The 19,214-nt window shown below is 39.5% G+C and overlaps 1 protein-coding gene across 1 annotated transcript in view; it reads left to right on the top strand.

The window, feature by feature from the left end:
• The first annotated feature begins 4,705 nt into the window (after positions 1-4,705).
• TOPAZ1 (testis and ovary specific TOPAZ 1) overlaps positions 4,706-19,214 on the top strand; it is a 38,442-nt gene continuing 23,933 nt past the window's right edge. Inside the window, exons 1-5 of the mRNA XM_054647048.2 lie at positions 4,706-5,867; positions 7,258-9,940; positions 11,815-11,876; positions 14,227-14,357; positions 16,320-16,381. Of these exons, the coding sequence (XP_054503023.2) occupies positions 4,706-5,867; positions 7,258-9,940; positions 11,815-11,876; positions 14,227-14,357; positions 16,320-16,381 (4,100 nt within the window). The remainder of the gene's footprint in view (positions 5,868-7,257; positions 9,941-11,814; positions 11,877-14,226; positions 14,358-16,319; positions 16,382-19,214) is intronic.

Genomic DNA, 19,214 nt, shown 5'->3' with positions numbered 1-19,214 from the left:
ACTATCCTTTGACAGAAACAGAATTGCCAGAGGGAAATACTGATTCCGTACAATCAATAATTTTGATTTTCATGCTGTCACAATTCAGTAGCAAATTAGGAATCAGAGGATCTACCAAGAAATGCCAGATGGTTCATTACAAAATATAGCAGCTGTCCTTTTTCCTCCAATGACTCATTTTAAGCTGGTGGAAAATGAAGTTACTTTAATCTGTCCTGTACAGCTCTATAATAAAAACAGACATGAAAATAAAGGATGTGGTATCCAGCTACTCAGTGGATTCACCTACTCTGCCATGAAGTGTAATCATTCAGCAATTTCACAAAACAGATCACATATTTCCACCAAGGTATCTCTACTCTCACCACCCTACTGGCCCTTGTCCAATGGAGTTCACAGTGTCAGGGCAGGTAAGGAAACAGCTGTCAGTATGAGCTGGGTCAACATCTACACAGGGGAGATACCAATGACATGAGCTGACCATGAACATTATACTCAAATCCAACTCAAATCCAGTACATGGGTAGTTAGCAGCATTCTCATTAGATGCCATGTCAAAGGTGGCTCCTGACTCAAGAGCCTGGAAGTGAAAAGCAAAAGCAATTTTAGAGGGATATACATGAATGGCTTGAAAGAAAAAGTAACTTCTTACTTCAACAGATTAGCAATACACCTATTTCCAAGACACCCATGTATTTGAACAGAAAACAAGGGATAAAGAAGTTACTTAAAATCATATCAATATTTACTATCTTTGGGTTCTCACTTGGCAAAACCAATAGCTCAGAACTGTTAATAAATCCTTGGGGTTATAAAAGGATAGTTTCTTTGACATACTAGACTGAAACTCTTTTTTTTTTCTTTTTAGTTGTATCACTTAATGGCTTAATTTGGCGTGTTTTAAGAATGCAACAGACTAGACATACTCTTCAGAGCTCAGTCTCAGTTATTACAGCACAGCCAAACTCTTTTCACCATGGTTTGCTAGAGATAACAACTCTATCCCTCAGCCAAGCATAAAGATGCAAGCAGTGTAAAAAGAAGTGGTCCAAGGGGACATTTTTCACATTGCTTCACTAAAAAAAGGTTCATTTTCAAGTTAATTCTTTCCAGTTCCCTAGCTAAAAAAAAAGACAGCTTAATTCCTGTTGCTAGGTGAGTATATTCACAAAGTCTAAAATACAGCCCAATAAAAAATTTATATGATCATCTCACCTATGTAGCTGGATTATGTGTTTATAAATTTCAATCTTTCAAAAACTTTTGGAAGATTGCTCAAATGTATCATTGTTAGATCTGCAGCCACAATTTCTCCACAGCAGCAATGTAAATTACATCAGCTGGAGAGATAAGTGCACACACTCCTCTGAGGAAGAAAAAAAAAAAATTTATGGGTTTTACATAAATGTAGTCACACAAGCTCCCTTTTCCCACTTGAAAATTGCCATGCATCTCTAAGTATACTAGTAATTCTGGGGGAAAAAATATTTTGGGCACCACAATTGCCTTTTTACTTTCAGACACCTGGTACCTCATCTTTCTATTACTGTCTTGAAGTGTCTAGAATGAACAAGAAATCAGTGAAACAAAGCAACAGATCAGCAAAAGTTGAATTAGTTCTAAAATTTAGATATGGCATTGAGATAGATAACTATAAAACTCAAGAAGAACAAGCATTTATCTTTATTGCTAAATAAGATGTAATTTTAAAATAAAGTTTAAACATTTCTTGCAATATTAGTAATTCAAATGTTGTTGGAATGTGAAAATAACTAATTTTTCATCCTTAAGCTGTTTATATGATTTTTCAAAGTTTTTTCCACTTTAATAACCTACAGTTTTAATGAACACTTGACACAGGATTTCTTTAAATATGCCTATATATTAAAATTCTCTTATCTTTCAAGTATTTTTAAAAGATGGTTAAATTGATCCACTTTGCAAGACAATGTTTATACTACCTCTTTTTAGCAGTATTGTAAACTGAATGCAAGCTGTTTTTTAACATAATCCACAGCTGCTTCAAAATGTCCTTTCTGAAGCTCTAGTGCCTTTTTCAAAGTACTTTAATGAAGAATGCCTTTAATTAGTATTCATTTCAAGTAGATTTTTATTCATTTCATAAAAACCTGGTCTAAGGAGAGTTCTCATCATTGCAAATAATTGACTAAATACTAACATCCTAAAAATTAGAGCTAGCAGTAAGGTAATTCATATGCCATTTTTCCAGATTTCCTTTACTACTGCTTTTCAGCATGTCTTCATCTTGGTATAAAACTTAAAAGACTCTGTTACACACTGAAGAAGGTTTGAAATGAAAGGTTAAATGGCTAAATTTCACCAGAGCTGAATGTTTTATGTAATACCAGCCTTGCAGAACACTGACAATGATAAATATTGTGCAGTTAACTCCCTTTTATTGGGTCCTTTCTGTCCCAAGGACCAGAAGCACAATACTGAGCCATGGGAGAAAATGCCTAAGAAATCTGTATTTTCTGCTTTGATTAGCTTTAGTTAGCCATTTGCTGACTTTTTCTACTTAAGCATGTATGTGCAATCTAAAAAGACCATAAGAAAATTAAAGTTAACAATTTCCCAGCCTCCCTGTTTTTCTTTCTTCATCTATGGAGAGATTTTAGCAAAAATGCAATGTTCTCTGTCTTTATTTGGACTGAAATGTATTATTTCTACCTCTGGTTGGAGAAACAGAGATGAAGTGAGTTACGTGGGCTGAAGTCACGTAGTGAGCCAATGCCAATTAGTAAAACACACCTTTCCAACTACTCTTTTAACTTCACAGGACTGCACTTCTAGCAAGTTGAGATATAAAGCACCTTATTTCTTTGCATGGATCTCAAACTAGGATGAATGAAATGTGAACACCAGAAAGGACTAAGCCATAGTGAAATGAATTTGAGAAGGTATTTCATCCCTCAGAGACCAGCTGAGGCAAACACAAGGAGACTGCTTGTAGGACACAGTCATTTACCAGCCATGTGCATTTTTGGCATTATTGGCATTAGAGTACCACCTTATTAAGTTTAATAATTCAGGACTTTCATAACATCTGCCACTTAGATTCAGTCTTTGTACATTTTTTTTTAAGCTAACTTCTACATGTTCACATTATCACGCAGTGGATGGTTCTGAAGCTTTGGTGTTCTCCACCTGTGTTGAAACTACCACCCCAATTAAAGCCCAAACATCAACTTCTATTGTTTTCTGACTATATCATCTTTTTGAGTTATTTTCTCTCCATAACTCAAGTCCTAAGAAGCTGTGTTATTTGAAATACAAAGTTGATGTCCTCAATACAAGAGACACATGGAGCTCTTAGAGGAGGTCCAGTGGAGAGCTTTAAAGTTGATCACAGAACTGGAACATCCCTCTTACAAGGAAAAGCTGTAAGAGCTGGGCCCATTCAGCCTCCAGAAGACTGAGAGGGGACCTCTCAGTCATGCCAGTATCCAAAGGGAGGGTGCCAAGAGGATGGAGCCAGGCTCTTCTTGGTGGTGCCCAGCAATAGGGCAAGAGGCAACAGCCAGAGAGTGATGCACAGAGAGCTCTGCTGGAACGTGAGGAAGAACAGCTTTACTGTGCAGATAACCAAGCACTGGAACAGGTTGCCCAGAGAGGTTGTGGAGGCTCCCTCACTGGAGATACTCAAGAATCCCTGGACATGATCCTGTGCCATGTGCTCTGGGATGGCCCTGCTTGAGCAGGGAGGTCGGACCAGGTGATCCCACTGTGGTCTCTCCCAACCTGACCCATTCTGTGATTCTGTGAAACAACCGCAGGGCCCCTCAGTGTTGGCGAGCTTCTCAAGTGCTGTGCTCGAAGAAGGAATCACTGACGGGGATGGAACACCCGAAGAAATGGGCGAGCCTGGGTGTTTACCCACACGACTCCGACCTCGGGGCGAGTTGGGCGTTTGCTCCCAGGCTCTGGCAGCTCCACACCGAAGCCCGGTCCCTTGGGGGGCCCTGACCCGCGGCCGGGCCCGCGGCCCCGCACGGCGCTTCCGGCACCATGGGGGCAGCACGACGGCTGCGCAGCGCAAACCACGGCGCTCCCGCCTGGCCGGGGGCTGCCGACACGGGGGCACGGCCGCCTGGAGCTGCCGCGCTCGCCACCCCCATTGCTGGGGTTGAACCGCGCAGGCGGCCCCGCCGATCCGGCGAGAGAGCGAGCGAGGCCAGGCGGGTGTTCCCGCCGCCCCCCGCCTCGCCGCGCCGCGGAGCCGCCCTCACGCCTCCACATCACCATCGCCCGCCGGCTCGGCGGCAGCTCGGCGCTTTGGGCGGGCAGGCGGCGCTTGGACGAGGGGAACGGATCGGTAGACGAGGGCAGATAGTGGAGAGGGTGGGAAAGCGGCGCGGGAGGCTGCAGGCGGCGGCCTTTTTGAGTTTGGAGAGGTGCGGGGCCGCTTCCTTCAGCGCCATGGTCTGTGAGACGTTGCTCCGGGTGTGTGTTTGGGGGCCGGGGCAGTGAGGGTGTCAGGAAGGACTTGTCGGTGGCCGTGGTTTTTCTCTGGGCGGCCTGGGCTCCCCCGGTAGTCCCCGGAGGCGGCAGCCTGGGAGGGGCTGTCCCCCCGCTCCCAGGTCGGGCCTGCAGCCATCGTGGGTGCCGAGCTAGCGCGGCTGCAGCGAAAGGTGCCCTGGTGAGAGGGTTTTGTGGGCTCTGTTGCTGTCTCTGCGCCACCGAGATGCCGCAGTTGAGGTCAGGGAAGGTGGTGAGACCCGGCGAGGTGAAGCTGGTTGACCCCGAGGTCAGCAGCCCCGGTTCTCCGCAGGCAGGGTGTGAGCCAGAGGGAAAGCTGGTGGTCAAGCGGAGTCGTCGCCTGGCACCAAAGAGAAAGCCTGAGCAGCCCTTACCTTCCTTTCCACAACCTGCCACACTCTCTTGCACTTCCTTTAAGTGTTTTGCTCTTCCTGTGGCCATGCAGAAAGACCAAGGTGAGAACAGACTGAAATTACCAGGTAGAAAAACCAACGGAATCCAGCACAGGAAGTCTCCCCGAAGAAGCAAGGGTGTAGCTTCACTAATTTCAGACACAGCTGAGTGCAAAGATTGGCAAGCAGCAGCCACGGCTGCAGCAATGTGCTGGGAAGAGACTCAAAGAGGGACAGGTCAAAGCCAACAGCTGTTTTTCTCAGGAACTGCTTTGCAGAAAAAGTTCTCAGCAGGGATTGAAAGGAATGAACATTGCTCAGAAGACCTGAACTTCTCACGTTTCCACAAGGGTTCAGGGAGCTCAGGAACAGAAGGCAAACATTCCTGTATGGAAGTAAAATTACAAGTCCCGAACTTGAAGAGGGAAATTAAGAGCACAGAGAGACATGGAATATCCTGTTTTCCAGAACCAGAAGTTCTTCAACCCAAAAAGGTCATGTGGAGTACTGAAATGCAATGTACTGACTCTACAATGATGCAGAATATGCAAATCCCAGATTTTAGGAAGAATTTGGGTGCCCAGGAAGTTGTCCCTCAACCAAAACCCCAGGAAGAGGTTGATATACTAGAGAAGTTGAATGGGTGTCCATTAGTTGGATCAAGAACCCTAGGGGCACAGGAAAAAGAAGGGAGATGCTTGGGCAAGAAAGGCAGGAGATCGGTGAGGAAACCAAAAGTACATGGTCCCAAGGAGAGGGGTAGTTCTGCCTTGCTAAAACAGCATACACAGTGTCCAGAGTCCAGGAAAGGAGCTCTGAGTATGAGGAACAGAAATGCCTTGCTGTCACAGCAGCTGCAGGATCTGAGTGGACAAGAACAACCAACAACCAGAAGAAAGACTCCGAAGCATTGCATGAAAGAAGAGCAGCAGAGTTCAAGCACTCAGAAACGACCAGACAGCCCAGGGGAAAGTGGTAAGCACTGGTAGCTCCATTGTAGAAGTACAGGTACAGAATTTGGGCTTCCAAATTGGTCCTGAAGGAAGACTCCTTGAAAAACTGGCTGCTGACTTAGTTTGAGAAAAGTTAGGGTGTGCTTCACAGTACTGTGAATACCACCAGTCTTAGAAGACAAGAGATTTTCAGAAAGAGGAAAGGCTTTTCCTGAAGGAGAAAAGAAGCCTGTTTAACACCAGGGAGAGGAGACCAGTTAGCCTTTCAAGGGGGTAGAGAAACAGGGGAGGAAGGGAGAGGGGAAGGGATATGGATAGAAACAGGCAGGCCGTTGGTGAGGAGTGCTGGGAGTTTGTTTCTCTCCAAAAGCATTCCCTATTTCTTCAGAGGTGGTCAGCCACAAGCAAGAAAGGGGGCAGTAGTTTCAGCAATGCCAGAATAAAAGACAGTCAAGTCCTTATTCATCTGTCTATTATCTGTTTATTTTTGATTATGTATGATGCTGTCTTCTTACAGTGTCTGCCTTTATAGGATGCTGGGGTTTGCTCTCAGGACTTTTTAGTTGCTATTTTATGAAAAATCCCAAAATGTAGAAGCAATGATTGTGTTTTGGTGTTTTAAGAGAATGTTGAGTCAAACTGGAACAATTTTGAAAAAGGAGTTTTTAAAGTCTCTTTTTTCTTCAGGATGTTGTCTAAAAACATTACTTTTGAAGTGAATACATTCAAATGACATATACTTACTGTAGATTATTAATATTTTATCTAAAAAATATATTCTGAAAGACAGATATTAACATTGTGTTTTACCTTGAAAACAAAGGTCCAAAAAAACCGGCATTGCACTAGTATGCTCTTGAGTCCATTCTCTAGTCTAAATTTTCAGATCTACAGTTTTTTACATAATCTGTATTTGCTTTTAAATAAAAAGTAGTAGTCTCTAAAAATGCAAGTCCTTCCATTTTTCTGGATCTTCTTGATCAATCAAATGCATTTGGTTGGACTGTGGATCTGAAAGATGTTCTTACAAATTAGTGTTCCTACTACAGAGAATATGCTGTGCAAACAAAAGATTTTAAGGCTGAGCATGCAAACAGCATCTGCATTTTCTTATTTTCCACTTATGTGGAGTACACAACAAATACACAACTTCCGGTGTCCTTATGACACTGTACAGTTCTGCTCCTCTTTGCATTTGTTCCTGAAGGTAATACATCTTTTTTACTCTTAAGTGTCCTAATAGCGTTCATTTAAAAAAAAAGTCATAAAACTTCACTGGAATATTTTAGCCTTATATAGTGTCATGTTCTTTAGCAGCCTTTTATGTTTGGGGGTTTTGATTCTCTTTATAAAATAGTCTTTTTCTCTTAGAGTTTTCTTTAATGACACTTCTTTGGTTTTTTAATCATCAGAGGAGCACTTGAAAGCAATTGAGCAAGACTCTGGTAATTCACAGGCTGTAAAGAAGGTTAAGACAAAGCAAAACAGGGTAGAAGATACTATGGAAAAGGAATCTCACTATTCTAAATCTTCTACAGTTTCTACTTCAGGTGACACTGAAAGCAAGAGTTTCCTATGCCATGCTGTAACAGAAGAGCCTGGTGTGCAGTGTAGAAAAAGGCAACACAGATCTGGTAAAAGCAAGCACTTGCAAAGTTTAAGTGTGACTGCAGCTGAAGGAGTGATGAATGTATCTACTAAATGTGGTGCTGAACGTGACACTAATGCCCTAAACCATTGCAGTGGCTTGCTCTGTGCAGCTGAAAAGAATCCATTTGTGGTATTACAGGACTGTTGTTACATCAACACGTTAGTGAAGCCTTCAGCCAGTGGAGCTACCAACAGTTATAAATTAAATGGATTCTTCCATGTAGCCCATGGTACTGGAGACCTGAGTGATAGAATTTGCAGCACTAGTAGAATGCAGAATGAGAGATCACTCATAAAAGGTGGTTTTTCATCTAATAAAGAAAAGAATGAAAATGAAGAAGGCTCTGTTTCATGCTGCCTGAGTGAAAGCAGCAAGTGTTTAAGGGGAAAAAAGTGGAATATTGGTAGAAAGCCTAGAAAAAAGATGAAAATCACTGAGAAATCTGAAGACATGGCTAGTAAATGTAAGAAGTGTGAGTTACAAACCATGTCAAGCTCATTTTCAGTTTCAGGACTGAATCATACTTTCTCACCTTCATGTGATCATACATCAGATTTTGATACAGAAAAAAATACTCAGGAAGTAAAAACTGTATCAGCCTGGAGAAAGAATAGTACCAAATTACTTGCATTTGAAACTGGCTTTAAGAAGACAGCTGAGCTCTCTGCAATAGTAAAAGGAGAAAATTCAAGCAGTGTGGCACGTTATGCAGCTGCCTCAGATAGCCTTAGAGGGTTAGCTCAGATCCATGATGTTTCTGATGGTCACAAAAGAAAGACAGGAAGAAATTTGAACAAAGTTACTAAGAAATTGCAGCAGTTCACCTGTCAAAGAACAATACCCATGACTGGTAAAAAAGTTTGGCCTGTTGAATCTTGTGCCAGGACTTCTGAATGGTTTCTTAAAAGTCATAGGTTCATCTCAGAAGGAAAAAGACTTTTAAGGGCTTCTTTTGAGGATTCCTCTGATAAAAGCAGTGTTAAAGCTGTGGAACGTAGTGCAGAGACTGAGAGTGTGAGACAGCTGGATTTGCATACATCACTAGCAGAAATTACAAAAGAAATTACACATAAAACGATTGATCCAAATATTGACTGTCAGGCTCCACATGAAACAATGGGATCCTCTTCTGTGGATATTTATGAGACTTTGACAGTGAACAATGAAAATGGAGAATCACCAGTTAATACAGATAAAAGTGCTGTGGCTTTTAACCGTGATGATGTGCAAGAAGTTAAAGCAACCTTGAATTTTGCAGCAAAACAAAAAGATGAAGATGAAGGAGATATAACAGAAAGAAATGTGTCTGTGACAGTCCAGAATGGTACAATAAAACAAGAAGATAAAGATGAAGGAATTGTGACAAATAGAGACCTGTCTGTGACAGTCCAAAATGGCACAACAAAACAAAAGGATAAAAATGAAGGAGAGGTGACAAACAGAAACCTGTCTGTGACAGTCCAGAATGGTACAACAAAACGAAAGGGAAAAAATGAAGATGTGACAAACAGAAACCTGCCTGCAACAGTCCAGAATGGTATAACAAAACAAAAGGATGAAAATGAAGGAGATGTGACAAACAGAAACCTGTCTCTGACAGTCCAGAGTGGTACTTCTGCAAGTAATACAAACAGTATAAACTTCAGCCCTAAAGGATCAGTAGTGAACCAGACATTTTCTGATTTAAACCTAATTAAACCATTAACCTCTGGAAACCTGACAAAATTCAAAATTCCTTTATGCAGAAACAAACCTAAATCCAAGAAACGGGAATCTGTCCATTCATTTGAAAGCAAAACTTGTAGTCCACTAGAGCTTCTTGAAAGCACTAGTCCAGGAAGGCAGAAGACAGGTGAGGAGACTTTCTTGGTAAAATCTGAGCAGGGTCCTCTTCCTGTCATGAGTGATGCTGCATCTTCAGCTTCCATACAGAAAAAAGCAGATGAGGTTGATAGTAAGGACTTCCAGCACAATGGTTCTGTAAAACTCTCTGATGAGATGTCTGCCCTCCCTGAAAGTTTCTCTACATATCCACATCCTCTTCTTGATGGACAGCCAGAGCCATCTGTGCCTGATTTCTATGGTTCTGAGTGTGTGCTGAAATCCAGTTTTCCTGATCATTCTTGGAATGCAGTCGACCACCTTGTTGGATTAGAAATAAATGGTGATAGAAAATCAAGAGGGAATTTTTCACAAAAAGTCAACAGTCAAAATTTACCTGATGTCCTTGAAGCTTACAACCAAGATGTTCTTGTCATTGATGTGATTCAGGATGACCCTGACCTTTTTGGAACCAGTAATGAAGAGGAGCTTGCACCTGCGCGCTGTGAAAATTGTCCAGTGAAAGCATCCTCTGCAAACTGCATTAAAGACACAAAGGTGTATATTAAGCCTGAGTCTCCTGTTGCGTCAGAAAAGAAATATTCAGTAGAAAGTAGTTTTAGGTATGCATATCATTCTTTTTTTATCACAATATTCCCAAGTACTTTTATCTCATATGCATATGCTTTGGTTGTAATGGTCAGGCTTCCTTAGAGAATTCCACTAATTTTTGTTTAAATTATTTCTTTATTTGATTTTGAGTGCTAGTTTTGATTGAGCTGTGACAGTATTCTGCATGCAGATAAATTAATTTTTTCTTCATAAGAGCTGGTATAAACTGAACTGTAGGACAAGGTAGTCCTAAAGGGCTTGTTTAAATGAAGTGAAATATGAAAATAGAAACAAAGATGAATAAAAATAATATTCTAGATTTGAAAAAGCAGATAGCCCTTTGAAGGCATTTTTCTTAGTTGGAAAGTGGTATAATACTAGCAATGTTTTTACTTTTTAGGTGTAGCTTATTCTTCTCTTGAGTCTGTAAGAGTAAATGGTTGTCTCTACAGTAGTGTTCTGTTCTGCCATTCTTCTTCCCTCTTTTTCTCCTATCCCCAGACATGTGAATATTTTTCAGGTATGTGATTTGGCTAAAGTGTTGCATAGGTGTATCATCCTGCATCTTCATTCAGCAAGTTCCTGGTGTAAATCATCAGGTGTTAATGTTTTACTGGGTTTCAGATAATAATAAAAGTCATAGGAGGAGGAGAAGAAACTTAAAGTAGAACCTAACTTTTGTAAATGAGATAGTAGTTCTTCGTGGAATGAACTTATCTATTGTTTAGCCTGTTTTCTCTCTTAAGCTTTGATACTTGTGTTCAGTGAAAAAGTTTTAAGATTGAATTTTTCATTTTTTCAAAGAAAAAAAAAAAAGAGATTTAGATAGAAATAATGCAAGATTTTCCTCCAAAGATTGGTTTTTATTGGGATGGGTGTTTTAATTTTTTTTGTGTGGTCTTTCTAGGTGGCTTTATGCTACCTGTATTTTAAGTAACACTTCAATTACTTTCAGGATTGTACCACCTTATAGCTGCATTATTTTTTTTTTTACTCACTGCTCTCCTTATCCTTTTCATTAAACCCATGTGCAAAAGAGGAAGGGAATCTTGTTTGAGGTGCTGAACACTTTTTTGAACATGAGAATATGAAACTTAGAGATGTTAACAGAATAAAATTTCTGCCAAAACAAGCCTCTAGAGAACAGGGCAAGTCTGTAGTGGGAGCATCCAACTTCTTGAGAAGAAGCTAGGCTGTAGCATAGTATTAATTTTTCACATATGCTTTTGTTTGCCACTTTCTGTTGCCTTGACTGGACAGCTTGCTGTCATTACACTTGATGTCATTCACCAGGTACAAGCTTCTAAAATGTGTGATGATCATGAGCATGTTTTATATATTCTATGTGTAACATTTAAGATATCTATTTGTCCCTCCTGAGCTTTTCTAAGGAGAAGTATTAATTTTTTCCTTACTTATCTTTGAAATAGGTGAAGTATCTTCCTATGAACAGTTGTTTTTTGTTACTCTCTTTGAGATTCATTGTTAAGCAAATTATTTTGAATATAAAATTACTGTAAATCACATTTTTTAGAAACTGATGAATTGACTCATTAGCACAGTATTTTCTTGATTTGCTATACTGAGAAAATTTCCCCTCCCAGTATTTTAGGCAAAGATTAAATGAGATCATGAACTTTTACTGAAAATTTTGGGTTTTGAAAAGTCTTGGTTTTACTTAACATGTTTAGGTGTTCATCTGAAGGGATGAACATAAGAAAGCCAAAAGAGAAAGTTAAAAAGAGTCTTAAAACAGTGTATTGGTTGTAAGTGTTCTGTCCATGGCTAAAAGTATTACTGAGAACTTTTGATTTTATGTAACTTATAAATTATTTTTGCTTTTGTGCAAGATGGAAATCTGAAGTACACTTTTTGTTCAAAACAGATGCATGCAAGAATCTGGAAAGTCAAGTGATACTGAAAATTCCTGTAATTTGGTGTTAAAAGGTAAGGGTCTCTGGAAATTTTTGGTATATAATCCAAAGAAGAAAAAAACAAACAAAAAAAAGGAACTTGTCTACTTGTCTGGTTTTGTATTATCTTTTTATTGTTACAGCAGTTTGTTTCCTAATGCATATTGAGTCAACATCTTTCAAAATGACACAAGCCTGAGTCATAGAGGGAGCATGTACTTCTCTGTATTACTTGTCTCTTGGTAGGACTAGTGGGTTGGAGTGAGGTTTTTTGATTTGGTTTTGGTTCTGGGGTTTTTTGACATTTCTCTGACAGTTTTAGGCAAAGAATTCTGTTAGTTGTTGAAATCATAGTAAGACTCTGAGTCCTGTAATAGTGCTTTGGAGTTTAGGTCAGAGTTAGAGGTGGTTGTTCTGTTGTGTTCATCAGCACACAGAATTTTGTAGTCAGGTTTATTTCCAGATTGTCCTTTTGGGGGTTTTTTGTGGATGCTGTGCCCATTCCACTGAGACACTGTTCTGTTTTTAAAGAATGCCTTTTTCTAATGAAATAAGGTTACTTCTGATTTAGTGGGGTTTTTCTTCCTATTTAAAGCAGAACAGTCCAGCTAGGCAGCACATGAATGTGATTTGTTTTGTTTTCTACAGCTTGCATACCAGACCTAGTGGTATACCAAGGTATACCTAATGTAGAAGTTTCTACTAGATAGGTTGGAAGAATCGGATTTTGACTTTGGATAGAAGCCCTTTACTGACAGTGGTGAACATACAGAGTACTGAGACTGGTTTTGGAGGTTCATAGTGTTTCCCTTCTGGTATCAGTTTGTCAGCTTATTGTTATTCTGACATTCTGACATTACATGTTGATTTTGCTTCAGGATTGAAAGGTGTCTGTGACAGTACCTCTTGTGCTGGTTTTCCACATGAATGTGTTAGATTCACTACAAAGCTTGATTTCAGCAGATAGTGCCTCCTGGAAAGGAGTGACTAGAGACTATTAGGGGAAGAGAAGATCTCAGGCTTCAGGTATTAGAAGGTAAAATAAAAGATAATGAGGTTTTTAGAGCTCAGATACCAAGAAATAGACACAAGTTCCCTGAGGAGGAGTCAAGAGGAAGTGCACAGTTATGCCTCTGGTCATGTAAAGAGATTGGAGCCTGGGCCATGGAATCTGCAATGCTGAGGTGATTGAAGCCAAACCTGGCAACAAATTTTGGACTATTCAGTAACTTCTGCATGTTCTTTGTTGTTTTACTTCATGTTCTAGCAAAGTTTGAGGCTGAAAGTCTTTGGTTCTTTTTGTGGTACTTAAAGTCCTTCCCAGATCTGAGAAGCAGGATCCCATCATAATCTTAGATGAAAATGCACACAGTAACTTACCATTTAATACATGACTTTTAAAAAAAACCTGCACAGAACAAAAGAAGGGTTCCTGGTTTTGCTAATTACTGGCTATTTATGTATTTATTTAGAAATAGGTGTTACTGCTTTGGTGTCCTGTGTTAGTTAGTGAAGTCATGGCTCCTTGCCTTAGTGCAAATGCTTCACCATTTAAGAAAGGGAAAAAGTACTACAGTTAAAATATTCTGGATGACATCAATCCTCTTCACCTTTCAAGTGGAAATCTTGTGTATGTTGTCTTCAGCCAGATGTGTCTTGTACTTGGTGATCATAGAGACCTGGGACTATAAGAGAAAAGTCTTTCCAATACTAATCTGATTCTTTCTTCCTGTGTCTGGACAGCACAGTGCAGTTGGAAGTCATTTGTGTGATCCAGTAGTGAATTTCTTTTCTATGCAGAACTCTTCTGTTGTACATAAACAGCCCTTTCAGAAAGTTGCAGCCAGGTGTGTTGTTCGTTTCCTGTGGCATCTCCAAAAGGTGCTGAAATTTACTGACACTGAATTCTTACTGAATTTACTATATTACAGGAATTTGGAATTTCTCAGAGCTTTCTATATTTAGTTCAGGGTTGCATCATGTCAGTGTGATTAACTTACACCCTTTTGTAACAAAGGCTAAGTCTTTTTGCTTAGCAAATTGCCACACATATCTTTGGCTGTGTTTTAATAAAAAAGCTTAACTGAATTTATTTCTAAAGTATTGAATTCAATATTCTATAAGTAAACTTGTTGTACTGTTCAACAGGGACCATTAAAGAACATAGTGCTTGGATAGAATTTTAATTGCAGATTCAGCCTAATATTTATTTGAAATGGTTCCTGCCTTAAGCATGAAATATTTTTCCATAAATTTCACATTTAGGAGGTCCTAGGAGTTCTTAAATATCATTAGTTCTAAGCCTTTGTAATACTTAGGAAATAAAAGCTTTGTTGTCTTGTAGCATGGGAAACACATAAAGCAATGCATTTGTACATTTTCAGCTGAAGATGTGAAGACCCACAACTCCTCCAGAGGAAGCAGTCCTTCAGGAGATGTTAGTGAGGACTTTCTTAAAGAGAGGCAACAGAGCAAACTAGATGAACTTTTGACAAGTGTGGATGGGGATGAAAAGGTACTGAGAAATTATGCTTTCTCTACTTAAATAGTTTAAGAAATTACAATCCGCATAATTGGATAATTTTAATTGCTAATGCTGTTTTATCAACAAAATCTTAAATTTCCTGAAATAAAAAGAATATTAGCATTTAGTAGATTACTGTGTATTGGCAATGTAATCTTCACTTAACAGAACTTGACTTTTTTTTAATTGTCAATTAAGCTTCAAATTGGAAGTGAAACAGGATATTTATTGTTACATCAGTTGTTGCAATAACATTGTATTCCCAATGGTATGAAAATTACTGTTCCAGTGTACTCCTATGAGTACTGCTTTGCATGTATGACATTTTTACATAACATACCTAATTTTAAATGTTGCTGTTAAATGCCTCTCAGTATCAGAAGGATGGGGCAGTGTTGGAAAGCTGGGGAGCTGCACAGCCATCGTGCATCAAAAAAATCATTCTGGGCTTCATTACTTGGGCAGAAGGGCCTTTAACATACAGATTTCTGGCTGTTCAGAGGAAATAATTTTCATGCTGACTGACTTTATCTGACCTTTCTCTGTCTTTCCTCCTCTAGATAATAAGTCTAGGTCTTTTAAGATTTACTGGAATTTTATACTATTTGCTTCTTTGATAATTAATTGGAATTTACAGAGAGAGACATCTCTCTACCACTCATACGTTGTTGCTTGCTGTTTTCCACTACTCCAGGAGTGGCTAGTGATTTTAACTGGATAAGTTAAACTGTACAATTCACGGGGTTAAAATTGGTAAGTAATTGGGAAATTAATCAAACAGCAGAGAATCGGTTTCCCTTTAAGCAAAAAAGTATTTAAAAGAAGAGAAACATTTCCTTCAGCAAATGGAATTGGGGCAGCTAACATGCAATTCACAAAGTTAACAGTGCCATTTTGTTTGCTGATCTTTTGGATAGACAAAAAGGGTCTGTCAAATTGTAAGTTTGCTGAAGGTGGGATACTTGTTGCAGTATTACCAGGTTAGTCCCGTTTGGCTTGTTTCATAGCTTTGTGGCTTTATAAAATCAGCATCCTAGTGCTTGCTTTTCTGTGCTGTGTTGGACAGTAAAAAATACGTGCAAATAATCTCACCCAACCCAAACTCAAACCAGAAAATGCATACTAAGCCCTACCTAAACCTGTTCTGTATGTGGATAGAAAATAGCAGTGCACACCTGCAGGGGGAATGCGATAGCAGAACCCTTATTGAAGGTACTCTACCATCCGGGGAGATTTTTAGATTATGCTTTTTTGATGGTTTTTCCAGTTAATAATCCTGTGAGAAGGGCAAAAACTACGCATGGAGAAAATGCTAAAACTGTTCAGAAGTGGTAAAAAAAAGTTTGGAAATCCAAGGAGAACATAGTCATCTCTAGTTCTTTGGCTATAATCAATTTGTAATAGAATATGAAGTCCTAAGTTACTTTGTGAAGCCAGGATTCTCTGACTTCATTCTGAATTTGTCTTTTCAGATTCTCTCCTCCAAATATGTGTTGTGCTGTCTTTTGTCTCCATATCGTTGGGGATTTTTTAACTGTCCATGATTGTGTAGGGCTGAGCAAAAGGCTTAAATTCCTCCTCAGTGCAGTTTTAAATTTCATTAAACTTGTTGGAATAACTTTTGTGGTGTTTCACACATCTGTCAGGCGCAGTTAAAGTCGGGCAGTGGGCGTAAAAATTGCTGAGATTATCATGGGAGCAAAGAGAAGTGAAGACAGTCACACTGTCTTTTTTTCCAGTTAACAATCACTATTTTAAAGAACACAGTGTATAAAGGCAGTATGTTCATTAACAAAGATGTTGTAAGAATAATCCTACACACCAAATAACAATTTCTGCAGTTAAGACTGTCTTATCACACCTTGCAATGATCTCTAACAGTTTTAAGTCTGTAAAGCATAACAGCCTTAGTAGTGCTTTGTTGTACCTGAAAATACTTGAATATCTTCACAGTTCAAGCTTGCAGATGGAGTGCCTGATGTTGAAGAAGAAAATAAGAGTGAAGCTGGGAAAAGGTACATATAGTGTGTCCTTCATGTAACCTGTGCTATTCTCCAGTTACTATACAAATAAAACGTGATGTTGTTACCTGAAAACCACCAGTATTTAATTGTTTTCCATGTTACTGTAACTATGTAATGAAGAACATAAATGCATGAAATAATATAATTTCACTCCACAAAGTACAGAACAAGTGTAGTCATAGCCTGACAGGACAGTAGGGCTTATTTTGACTTTTGACTGGTGACAAAGTATATTAACTTCATGACAGTGTCTCACTTTTGCATCTCAATGTGAGTGTAGCATAAGATGCATTTCTTGCCACAATAGCACTTACCAGAACTTAACAAAACCAAAGCATAGTAATAAATAAGTCATGAAGCTTTCCTTTTTCTTTTCTGCTTATGAAAGAATTGAAAGATCTCATTCAAATTCAGGCTGACAAATATTTGTACAGCAGTAGAAAAAGGTGCTTAAAAACATGTCACATGCAGTTAAGGACATGCTTTACTGTTCTTCTAGCTTCAAGCTGTGTTTGCAGTGTTTACTGTACACATTTCTTAATCTGATTTATAGAATCACTGAGTAAGCTGAGTTGGAAAGGATCCGTAAGGATCATCAAGTCCTACTCCTGGCCCACCACAGCACTATTCCCAAGACTCACACCATGTGCCTGAGAGCATTGTCCAAATGCTTCTTGAACTCAGGCTGGTGCTGTGACCGCTTCCTTGAGGAGCCTGTTCAGTGCCTGACCACCCTCTGGGTGAAGAACCTTTTTCTAATATTCAGCCTAAGCCTTCCCTGACACATCTTCAGGCCATTCCCTTGGGTCCTGTCACCAGAGAGAAGAGATCAGTGCCTGCCCCTCCTCTTCCCCTCACGAGGAAGTTGCAGACTGCAATGAGGTCTCTCCTCAGTCTTGTCTTCTCCAGGCCAAACAGACCAAGTGACCTCAGGCGTTCCTCACCAGGCTTCCCCTTAAGGCACCTTCACCATTTTCATTGCCCTCCTCTGGACACTCTCTAATAGTTTAATGCCTTTCTTACATTGTGGCACCCAAAACTGCATAAAATATTCAAGGTGAGGCCACACCAGTGTAGAGCACAGTGGGACATCCCTTGGTCAGCTGGAGATGCTGTCCCTGATGCCCCCAAGGTCACAGGGCCCCAGTTGGCTCTCCTGGCTATCAGGGCACTGTTGACTCAACTTGCCATCAACCAGGACCTCCAGGTCCCTTTCCACAGTGCTGCTCTCCAGCCTCTCATTCCCCAGTCTGTCTGTACTTCCAGGGTTGCCCCATTCCAGATGCAGAATCCGTCACTTTCCCTTGTTGAACTTCATACCGTGGATGATTTTCCGAGCCTGAATTACTGTCAGACTGAGAAATTTTCATTCATCAGCAATCCAGAAATGACAGAGAATTAGTTTTTGTAGGAAAGGTACACTTAAGATTAAATTCTTAAGTAATTAGAAGAGAAATAACAGAGTGTTGTGGTCTAGGAGCAGTAATCACCAATTAGCTACTGCAAAAGTAACCCTTTCCTGGCTGGAATTAGGACATAGTAATTTTCAAAATAACCAAGAAACCTTAGCTGACATAGAAGAGAGTACTTTTTTTTTTTCCAACCACGCTCACATTTCTGCAACAGACTTGAGTCTGCCAGTAGTCTGTCAGAATACTGCTTCTTTTTGTTAATCCACTAGAGAGCTCCAAGCTCCTCCTTCTGCTATAAAGTACCCATTTAAATTTGCCTTAGTAGCATAAATAGTTCTTTATATTACAGAATAAGTAGATTGTGCTGAACAAAATATGTTTGTGCAATGCAGTACTCTGTGTAGTTAAAGAGGCCTTCCTTTGGAGTCAACTATTTTCGCTAGTTTAACTGAAAAATGTTATGGTTGCAAAGTTTTATCTAGAAGAAAACATAGTTGCTGTTCTTATTTAGCAAACTCCTCTTCTAGTGATGCTGTTACTGAAAAAAATGCTTGTAGATGTATATAGTTTACAGTTCCTGGCAAAATAGTGTGTAATTTCATGTTTAGATTAAAGAAATCTGAAGGGAAACTGCTACAAAAATCCTATTGTGTCAGAACTGAGGCTGGCATCATGAGGTAGCATTAGAAGATTTTATGTGGTAATTTGAAATTTCTGAGTAACTAAAACTGCAGATTTTTTGTTCCCTCTGGAAAACAACCCAAATGCATTGATGAGAATAAAGAATGATGTTGAAAAAATTATGTTTGTTACCTGGAATTTCTTCCTCTCTACAGTAGCATTTTTATTTCAAATTGTATTGAAAACATCCTAAAGTTTAGGAACTATTTGAATTATCTTGGCTATGAGAAGTGTTAAAAATTTTGAATCCCTTCTACGAGGTAGCAACTCTGTCTGCAGAGGAGCAAGCAGGTTAAAACCAGGATTGTACTAAACCAGGATTCTTAATGGAAAGGGGGAAGGGGAGCAAGATCTCATGAAAGGGGATGATATTTTTCCTGTAGCTTTGTTTACAAATACAAAAGAGATTACCAGTGTTTTGCTAGCAATATTTTTATCTTATTTTTGAAAACACCACATTTTAGTCATTTAATTCTCTGGAATTTACATATTTGGGAATAAAAGCAGAACAGTCTTTAATTAGCGCTCTCTTTGAAATCACCTAAATCTTCTGTCCAGTAATCAGTTTTTTAGGAAAGAAAACAGTCAACTCTTTAAATGTAATTTGAAAAGCCTTGGGATTTATTCTTTGGCAGATATTATATAACAGACTAATGTAAATACTTTTTCAGAGATGACAGAAATAATCTCAATCTTCTTGTCAGCATGGTGTGGGGAGTGGTTCACAGGTG

Source organism: Agelaius phoeniceus, chromosome 1 (assembly GCF_051311805.1).
Source record: "Agelaius phoeniceus isolate bAgePho1 chromosome 1, bAgePho1.hap1, whole genome shotgun sequence".
Classification (NCBI taxonomy): domain Eukaryota; kingdom Metazoa; phylum Chordata; class Aves; order Passeriformes; family Icteridae; genus Agelaius; species Agelaius phoeniceus.
Note: the sequence above shows the minus strand (reverse complement) of the source record. Positions and strands in the feature narration are given on the sequence as shown.